General features: G+C 60.7%; 2 protein-coding genes across 4 annotated transcripts in view; one reads left to right on the top strand and one right to left on the bottom strand.

Annotated features, from left to right (window-relative positions):
* The first annotated feature begins 187 nt into the window (after nucleotides 1-187).
* PHYHIP (phytanoyl-CoA 2-hydroxylase interacting protein) lies at nucleotides 188-3,717 on the top strand. The gene is made up of 4 exons (XM_030464092.1): nucleotides 188-585; nucleotides 1,694-1,868; nucleotides 2,053-2,170; nucleotides 2,286-3,717. Exons 1-4 carry the CDS (start codon nucleotides 421-423, stop codon nucleotides 2,818-2,820), a joined length of 993 nt encoding a protein of 330 aa, XP_030319952.1. The 5' UTR covers nucleotides 188-420; the 3' UTR covers nucleotides 2,821-3,717.
* A 1,363-nt stretch (nucleotides 3,718-5,080) lies between these two features.
* Nucleotides 5,081-9,388, bottom strand: part of BMP1 (bone morphogenetic protein 1) — a 28,780-nt gene continuing 24,472 nt past the window's right edge. The window contains exons 16-20 of one of the 3 annotated variants that reach the window (XM_030463962.1): nucleotides 7,562-7,687; nucleotides 7,205-7,332; nucleotides 6,885-7,098; nucleotides 5,966-6,216; nucleotides 5,081-5,511 (exon numbers count right to left, since the gene is read on the bottom strand). In XM_030463962.1, the coding sequence (XP_030319822.1) occupies nucleotides 5,377-5,511; nucleotides 5,966-6,216; nucleotides 6,885-7,098; nucleotides 7,205-7,332; nucleotides 7,562-7,687 (854 nt within the window). In that variant the 3' untranslated portion in view covers nucleotides 5,081-5,376. Of the gene's footprint in view, nucleotides 5,512-5,657; nucleotides 5,736-5,965; nucleotides 6,217-6,884; nucleotides 7,099-7,204; nucleotides 7,333-7,561; nucleotides 7,688-8,000; nucleotides 8,425-9,388 lie in introns of those variants that run through there. The other 2 variants (XM_030463963.1, XM_030463965.1) reach the window with 2 other exon arrangements.

Raw genomic sequence — 9,388 nt, 5'->3', positions numbered from 1 at the left:
TCTCCCAGCACTCCCTCTGCTCCCCTTGTTTTTCTTTCCCCACCCGGTATTGAGCAAACCCCGAAACACCCGTTGGCGACGGGACGGGGCCCCGCGGCATCTCGGGGGGGAAATGGGGGGGTGAGGGGTGGGGGAAGAGGCCGGGGCCCCCTGCAACCGTACGGGCTTGTTCCCGACTCCCTGCTGCCTGCTCCTGCCTGCGCTTTCCCTATTCCTGGCTACCGGCCGGTTTTTTTTTTTTAATTTATTTTTTTTTTCCACCCCGGTGCCATCTGCTGCTCCCGCCCTCCTGGCAGCTGCTGGGATGTGAGCAGCCCCCCCCCACACACCCCTCAACCAAGTTCAGCACCCCCACATTGCTGCTTATCACCCACCCTATCCCCCTGGTCCTCATCCCCCCTTCCCCCAGGAGCTCCGGCCATGGAGCTGCTTTCTACCCCGAAAAACATCGAGATCAACAACATCACCTGCGATTCCTTCCGCATCTCCTGGGCCATGGAAAAAGGGGACCTGGAGAGGGTCACCCACTACTTCATCGACCTCAACAAGAAGGAAAACAAAAACTCCAACAAGTTCAAACATCGGGTGAGCTGAGGGGGGGGGATGCGGGACCCCCCTGATCCGGGGAGATATAAAGGGATTTTTGCGGGGGAAATAGGGTTTTTTTTTTCCAGGCTCCCATCCGAATTTGCAGACAAATCCCCCTGAGGGATGCAGCTGGGATGGGGACCGAGGTGGGACACCCCCCCTGCCCCTCCCGAGCACCCGGGGGGGGGGGGAACAGAGCCACAAACCTGGCACTCCCCCTCCCCCTGGCTGTGATCACTAATTCAGGACGGTTTTAGCAGCCCCGTTGCCAGGGTGACGCTATCTCATGCTTAACATTAGTTGTTGGGTTTTTTTATTTTTTTTTTTCCCCTCCTCCCCAATAATAAGGGGGGTGGGGGAGAAAGGAGGTGGGGGGGTGGGATATATTTTCCCCCCTCCCCGTGTCTCCCGGCTTCAGCATCCACCGTTGCCACAGAAACGGCTCTGCACTGCGGTGCTGCTGGGTGGCCCGGTGACACTGCCTGGTGCCACCAGGAGCAAAGGGTCCCCAACACCCCCTTCTCACCACTCCCCCCCCCCCTCCTCAGTGCGGGGACGACCCTGCGACCCCGTCCCAGCAGCGTTTTTTTACTGGGATGTGTTTGTGCAGGGAGCTGGGAAGGAGAGAGCTGGAGAGAGGAAGGTGGAGAGGAAGGGGGGCAACGGGGGATTATTTTTTTGGGGGGAGGGGGGGTTTAAACCCCTGGAGAGGCACCAGTGGGGATGTTTTGCATCGTGTGGTGCCTGGAAGCATCCGGATGGGCAGGGATTTGAAGGGGGGGGGGGGCGGGTGTACGGGGTGGGGGGGGGGATTTGGGGTAGGTGGGATGCAAGAGAGGGGGTGCAAGGGGGAATATGTGGGAGATGGGGGGGGATACGTGAGGGGATGGAAAGGGGGGATGCTGGAGGGACATGGGGACAACGAGAGGGGGGATAGAGGAGAGGGGATGCAGGGGGTGGAGAGAGGAGGGGGGAATGCAGAGGGGGATGAAAAGGAGTCGGGGGATGCGTCTGGGGGGGGATGCAAGGGATGGGATGGATTGGTGGCAGGGATACACTTGTGGGGGGGCTGCCACCCTGCCTGACCCCCTTCCCTTTGGCACAGGACGTCCCCACCAAGCTGGTGGCCAAGGCGGTACCGCTGCCCATGACGGTGCGGGGCCACTGGTTCCTCAGCCCACGCACGGAGTACAGCGTGGCCGTGCAGACCGCCGTCAAACAAAGCGACGGGGAGTACCTGGTGTCCGGCTGGAGTGAGACGGTGGAGTTCTGCACCGGGGGTGAGCAGCCTCCTCCTCTTTTCTCCTCCTCCTCCTCGTCATCGTCGTCGTTGTCGCCGGGGGCGTCGCGGTTGCACAACCCGGGGCCGGTTGGATGAGTGGGGAGGAGGAGGAGGCGGGCGGGAGGTTGCGGGGAAGCGGGAGCTGCGGGGCAAGGTTCAACCACCCCAATCTTTGTCCCCAGACTACGCCAAGGAGCACCTGGCCCAGCTGCAGGAGAAAGCGGAGCTGATCGCCGGCCGCATGCTCCGCTTCTCCGTCTTTTATCGCAACCAGCACAAGGAATACTTCCAGCACGTCAGGTACCCCCTCCCAGCTCCTCCCTTTTTCAAAACCCCTCCCGAAGATGTCCCCTGGCCCCTACCTGAGTTTGTGTCTCCCCTTCCTCCTCCTCCCCTTCCTCCTCCTCCTCCTCAGGATGCACTGCGGGAACGTGATGAAGCCTTCCCTGAAGGACAACAGCGGGAGCCACGGTTCTCCCACCAGCGGGATGCTCCACGGCATCTTCTTCAGCTGCAACACGGAATTCAACACCGGGCAGCCCCCCCAGGACTCTCCTTACGGCCGGTACCGGTTCCAGATCCCGGCTCAACGCCTCTTTAACCCCAACACCAACCTTTACTTCGCGGACTTTTACTGCATGTACACCGCTTACCACTACGTGGTCCTGGTGCTGGCACCCAAAGGTTCCTCGGGGGATCTTTTCTGCCGGGAGCGTTTACCCCAACTGGACATTTCCTCCAACAAATTCCTGACGTGCTGCGTGGAGGAAGGGGAGCTGGTTTATCGCCATGCCCAGGACAGCATCCTGGAGGTTATTTACACCGAGCCGGTGGACCTCAGCCTCGGAGTGCTGGGGGAAATCAGCGGCCACCAGCTGATGAGCCTCTCCACTGCCAACGCCAAAAAGGACCCCAGCTGCAAGACGTGCAACATCAGTGTGGGGCGTTAAAATGGGGAGGGGGAGAGGGCACGGACAGGGGGGGGCAAACACACTAAAGACACCAGGGATGGGGGAGGGGGGGTTGGTGTAAATAGCGGCGTTGCCCGTGCCCCCTGCCCACCACGGGGGGCTCGCCCAGCACGGAGGCAGCCCCCCCCCCCCACCTCCTCCCCATCCTTCCCTGAGTGGGAGCCTTCATCTCCCGGACTGCCTGACCAGCATCATCCTCACCAATGGGGACCCCACGAGGCCCCCTGTGTTTCCAGCATCTCCCCCATTTCCTCCTCCAGGGATTGCCCCCCCTCTCCCCAGCACCTGACTGGGGATGGGGGTCTTCGGCCACCCCAGGGGGGGGCTTAGGGGAGAGGTTTGGAAGCATCCCCCACTACCCCCCCGGTTTGGAACTGCTCCCAGGGACACTGGGGCAGGAAGCATCCCCCCCACCCACCCACCCCCCAACCTCCCTCCGCCGGCGCTGCTCCGGGGCTGCAGTGTCCGCAGTGGTGTGGGGGGACACCCCAAGTGTCCCCCCCTGTGTCGTGCAGTGTTTGCTCTCTGCTCTAAGCCATCGCTCTACTGCCCGGACCCCCCCCCCGGCCCCACCGCCTAGGAGGCAGCCAGAGGAGGCGGGGTAGGGGCGGGGAAACGGAGCTGAACACCCCCTCCCCTCCCCACATACACACACGACCCCCCCTTCACCCTCCCAACCCCGCCGCCCCCCCGCATGAGCCGTCAGCAGCATGGCGCTTGCGTGCGGGCCCCCCCGGGCTGCCCGCCCCCCCTCTTTCCCGTCTCTGTGTACCCCCATGCACGCTGTAACAGTAGACGAGAACCCCCCCACCCCCGACCTCCCACCCCCCCTCCCCTCTGCTGTGCTGGCAGTGTGACAATAAACTGTGCGGTGGCCACCCGTGTCCCGTGCCTCTGTGTCACCCCCCCCCCTCACGCACACATCGGGACCCCCGTCTGTTGGGGGGCGGGGGGAGGTGACAGTGTGGCGGGGACACCACCTCCTGGCCCAGCACCGGGGCTGCAAAGTCCTGGTGCCCCTCACCGTCCTTATCAGGCCCTCAATGCCTTCATCATCCTCATCCTCTCACCATCATTATCATCCTCACCGTCCTTATCAGGCCCATAACACCCTCATCATCCTCTCATCAGCTCCTCACCATCCTCATCATCCAATCATCCTCAGCCCCCTGCCATCCTCATCATCCCCTTACCACCTTCATCACCCTGATCATCTTCAGCCCCTCGTTAGCCCCTTACCATCCTCATCCTCCTCCTCAGCCCCTCACCTCCATCCTCGGTTCCTCATTATCCCCTTGCCACCATCATTACCCTGATCACCCTCATCCCCTCTTCATCCTCCTCATCACCTTACCATCCTCCTCCTCATCCCCTTAGCATCATCATCTTCAGCCCCTCATCTTCATCATCCCCTTACCACCTTCATCACCCTGATAACCCTCAGCCCCTCATCCTCCTCCTCATCCCCTTAGCATCATCATCTTCAGCCTCTCCTCATCCTCATCATCCCCTTACCACCTTCATCATCCTGCTAACCCTCACGCCCTCCTCATCCCCTCATCATCCTCCTCATCCCCTTACCATCCTCATCATCATCCCCTTACCACCTTCATCACCCTGATCACCCTCACCCCCTCCTCATCCTCACCACCCCCATCACCCCCCACCTCTCACCACCTCACAGGGCTGCAGGAGCCCCCCCCACCCCAACCCCCCCAGCCCCGTGCTGTGGTGCCACTGAGCACGAGGAAGCAGGAGGTGTGGGGGGGGGCCGGTGCTGCAGCCCACCACCCATCTGCCAGCGGCATGGGGACAGGGTGGCTGTGACACACGTGGGGGCTGTGACACACGTGGGGGCTGTGGCACGTGGCACCCGCCTGCACCCACGGGGGACAACTCCTTGGGGTGGGGAGGAAAGGAAGGGGGTGCAGATCGATGAGTGAGGAGGGGAGGGGGGGTCAGCACCTTACCTGCAGCGCTGAGTCCAGGGTGGGGGGGGTGCAGGGTGACAGAGCACCCCGGGAATTGGGGACACCACCCCCTGAGCTGTGCCCCCCCACTTCATGGGAGCCACTCCAGCCTCATTAGCAGCAGATTGCAATTAGCTAATTGCCCCGAGGAGGGGGGTTGAGGTGGCCTTCCCCCACCCCTCAAGTTTTGTGTGGGGATGGAGGTGGAGGGGGAAGGAAAGAGGCAGGGGCTGCCCCCCTCCAAGTATAAGGGTATTTTATTTATTTCATAGGTACAAGAGAGACAGCACCTTCTGTGTGTGGGGGGCTCATCCCGGTTACTGGTTTGTACATTCAGAGAGCTGGGGGGGGGTTGGAGGGGACCCCCCCGCCCTTGTCCCCGTGGGTGCCCGAGCCCCAGGGCCCCGTTCGAGCGTGTCTGAGTGCTGAGGTTGGCTGTGTGCTCCTCCCTGCAGTCTGTGCCTGCCTTCCTCCCTCCTCCTCCTCCTCCTTCTGCCCTGCCCCTGGGAGGGATTTAGGGGGGAGGGGGGTCGTGGGGGAGGGGACTCGGCACTCCCCCCGCCTCTTATTTCCTCGTGTGCAGCGTGTCCTGGAACTTGGTGCTGGTGTAGCGAAGGTGGAAACCCTTCTTGTTGATGGTGTCGTCGGAGTGGAACCGGATCATCACCGAATCCCCGGCCGAGTAAACCTCCTCGGGGGGCTGCCAGGACGAGGGAGGGGAGGGGGTGCTCAGGACCAAACCCCCCCTCCCAGCACCTCCCAAGGAAAGACTGGGTGGGATTTGGGAGGGGAGTGGTCCAGAAAGCATCACACCCCCATCTCCGACCCTCCTTGGGGTATTTTTTCTTCTGAGTTTCACCTCTACAGCCCCCCCACCCCAAAAACCCGACTTTCTCCCCCAGCCGAGTAAACCTCCTCGGGGGGCTGCCAGGATGAGGGATGGGGGGTGTGCTCAGGACCAACCCCCCCCTCCCAGCACCTCCCAAGGAAGGGGTGGGTGAAATTTGGGAGGGGAGTGGTCCAGAAAGCATCACACCCCCATCTCCGACCCTCCTTGGGGTATTTTTTCTTCTGAGTTTCACCTCTACAGCCCCCCCACCCCCAAAATCCTGACTTTCTCCCCCAATTCCCCTCCTCCATCATCCCCAGCTCACCCCAGACCCACAGAAGCGACCGAGCCGTGGGGCAGAGCCATCGTAGCCATCAAAAAGCTCCATGTAGTCATAGCCACAGTCAGCTTCCTCCTCGATCTCAAAGGTTTGGAAGATGAGCTCCACGCCGTAGCCCTCCTCGGCCATGATCACCCACTCGCAGTCCGACCCCCCCGGGTAATTGTTGTCCCCAAATTGGGCGTGGGAATACAAGTCCTTGGTCTTCACCTCAGCACGGACCTGGCCCCCACACACTGGAAGGAGGGGAAGCCCAGAGCAGGGGGTTAGGAAGGTTCCTTTTGTTCCCCCCCCCCCCAGCCCCATCCGCCCCATCCAAGTTCTTCCTTACCCCACAAAAGGTCTCCCCCACCTATAAGCAGGTAGCTCCCACCCCATAACATATGGGGTGGTGTTGGGTTGGTGGTGTTGGGTGGGTGGTGTTGGGTGGGTGTTTTTGGGTTGATGGTATTGGGTGGGTGTTTTGGGGTTGTTGGTGTTGGGTTGGTGGTGGTGTTGGGTTGGTGGTGTTGGGTTGGTGATAGTGTTGGGTTGGTGTTGGGTTGTTGGTGTTGGGTGGGTGTTGTTGGGCTGTTGGTGTTGGGTTGTTGGTGGTGTTGGGTGTTGAGTTGTTGGTAGTGTTGGGTTGGTGGTGTTGGGTTGGTGGTGCTGTTGGGCTGTTGGTGTTGGGTTGGTGGTGTTGGGTTGGTGGTGGTGTTGGGTTGGTGGTATTGGGTTGTTGGTGTTGTTGGGTTGGTGGTATTGGATTGGTGGTGTTGTTGGGTTGTTGTTGAGTTGTTGCTGGTGTTGTTGGGTTGGTGGTGCTTTTGGGTTGTTGTTGGTTGGATCTGATCTTTGAAGCCTTTCCCAACCATAACAATTCTACGATTGCCCAAAGCAGATTCCCCCAGCCCCACGGGGGTACCTGTGGAGTGGGTGGCCTCAAAGCCTTTCTTCTGGACGGAGTTATCTGAGACAAACTTGAGGAACATCTTGTTGCTGGAGGAGAGGAGGGGCTCGGGCTCTTTGGCCCCACAGAACCTTCCCAGCGTTGGGGCTTTGGCGTCTTTCCCGTCGTAGATCTCCAGGTGGTCGTAGGCACATTCCTGCTGTGCTTCCACATCCAGCTCCGAGAAGGTCTGAGGAGGTGATGGACCCCCCAAAACTCAATGGGAGACCCCCACCCACCCACCTACCCACTCCAGGGTGCTGCTCACCCTTCCCTTGGTCCTCCCCAGCCCCTACCAGTTTGATGCGATGCCCCGGCGTGGTGGTGATGGCCCAGGTGCACTCCTTCTTGCTGGGGTATTTATCAGGCCAGTTGGGGCTGGTGATGGTCCCCGAGGTGGAGGTCACCTTGTGGTCACAGCCAGCTGTGGGGACAACCAAAGGGGGGTGGGTGGATGGGTGAAGAGGGGGGAAAATCTCCTGCTGGAGATGAAGCATCAAAACCAAGCTTGAACAAGGAGTAACCCGGTGGGGGGGTTATCCCTGCCCAGCTGGGAGGGATCCTTGGATGATCTGGAGGTCCCTTGACACCTGAACCAGTCTGGGATTCTCTGGGGGGGTGGGTTTTGGGGGGGGGGGGAGACACATACACACCTTCCTTGCAGTCGTGTTTGTTGTCGTGCAGGACGAAGCCGCTGCGGCACTGGCACTCGTAGCTGCCCAAGGAGTTGAGGCACTCGTGCTGGCAGCCCCCGTTGTTTTTGGAGCACTCATCCTTGTCTGCCAAAAGTTGGGAAGGGGAAGGGGTGGGGGGGTGGGGGGGACAGAGAAAAAAAAAACAAAACATTGCTGAGCTGGTTGGGACAACTTGGCCACCACCAGGACAACAGCCCAGCCTTGAAGCATCACCAGCAAAGCAGCTCCAGCAGCCCTGACCCCCACAGCCCCCTCCCCACAAGGTGTGGTTTTTTTTTTGGGGGGGGTTTTCCTCCTCCTCTGCCCCTGAGCCATCAACCATTACCTGCTTATGGGGCTGGGGAGGGTTGAGGGAGGGGGAAGGAAAGGTAGAAAAAGACACAGTGACAACCAAAGATGCACAAGAAAGACCAGGACGCTGCTGTCCCTCTTTACTCATCGATAGGGAAATGTCACAGACACGGCTTAAAAAAAAAGAAAAAAACCCCCAAAACGTTAAAAAAAAAAACCCCAAAACAAGGTCGGCTGGTCCACGACAAAACCAACTAAAAAAAAAATATATTAAAAAAAAAAAATAGTCAAAATAAGGCCAAGAACCAGTTCTGTCAAGCAAAGGGGGGCTGGCAGGGCCGGGGAAACGGCTCAGCTCGGCCTCGGGTGGGGGGGGATCCCGGGGGTCCCGTGGGTCCCGGGGCCCACGACGTTCCTGAGAAAGCTGGAGAGGAACAACCCGGCTCAGGAAGGGCCCCGCAAGCGCTTCTGGAGGCGAAACTTCAAGGCGGGGGGGCGGGATTTCGGGGGCTGGAGCTGCTGCTTCTTCTCTGCAAAGAGAGAGAGGGAGACAAAAAACAAAACACACACACAAAAAAACAAAAAAAAAAAAAAAAGGGGGGGGAATGATGGGGGGGGAGTAGAGGATGTGTCGGGGGGGCCGGGGGGGCCATGCAGAGCGCAGGTAGCAAGGGGAACCCCCCCTCCCCCCCTCTGCCAGCAGCTGGGGCTCTGCGGGGAGGAAGAGGAGGAGGAGGAGGAGTGGTTGGGGCTGGAGGATGAGGATGGGTTTTGGGGGGGGGTTCCTCGGGGGGGGGGGGGGGGAAAGGGGGGAGATGGTAATAGGGAGCAGCAGCTGAGGGGTTGGGGCTCACCCAAAGCGAGGCGTCCCCCTCCCAGCATCTCCCCAACCCCCCCCCCTCCAGAGCCCCCGTTGTGGGGTGCTCCATGGCCCAGCACCCCTCTTTGCCCCCCCCCTCCCCACCACGGGGGGCAGCAGCAAGCGGGCACCAGACCCCCCCCTTCATCCCCCCCCTCCCTGAGCATCCTTGGGGAAGGGGTGATGCCGAGGGGGGGTGTGGGGGGGAAACCCCTCCTGGAGTCCCAAAGAGCAGTGAGCAGGGGTCCTGCCCCAGCACCCCCTGCACTTTCTTTTTTTTTTTTTGGGGGGGGGCAGCCCCCAAACCCCGCGGCCGCCTCTCAACCTGCTGGCTCCTAGGTCTGGGGGTGGGCTCGGTTTGGGGCTGGCTGGGAGGGGGCTTCGGATGGGCCGGGTGCGGCTGCGGCACGGGGTGGGGGGTGGGGTAAAAAGCCTGGGGGGGGGAGTGAAGGGGGGGGGGAGAGACAAAAGCGGAGAGAGTTGGCAGAGGCAAAAAAAAATATAAATTAAAAAATAAAAGCCCACCGGGTCCGGCGTCTTTAGCAATTCTTTATTCTAAGTGGGATCCCAACAGCTCCGGGGGCTGCTCAACCCCCCCCTCCCCCAAACCCAAACCCACCCCCCCATCCCATCTA

The sequence above is a fragment of the Calypte anna genome, chromosome 22 (assembly GCF_003957555.1).
Source record: "Calypte anna isolate BGI_N300 chromosome 22, bCalAnn1_v1.p, whole genome shotgun sequence".
Classification (NCBI taxonomy): Eukaryota; Metazoa; Chordata; class Aves; order Apodiformes; family Trochilidae; genus Calypte; species Calypte anna.
The sequence above is the reverse complement of the archived record's forward strand: the minus strand, read 5'-3'. Positions and strand labels throughout refer to the sequence as shown.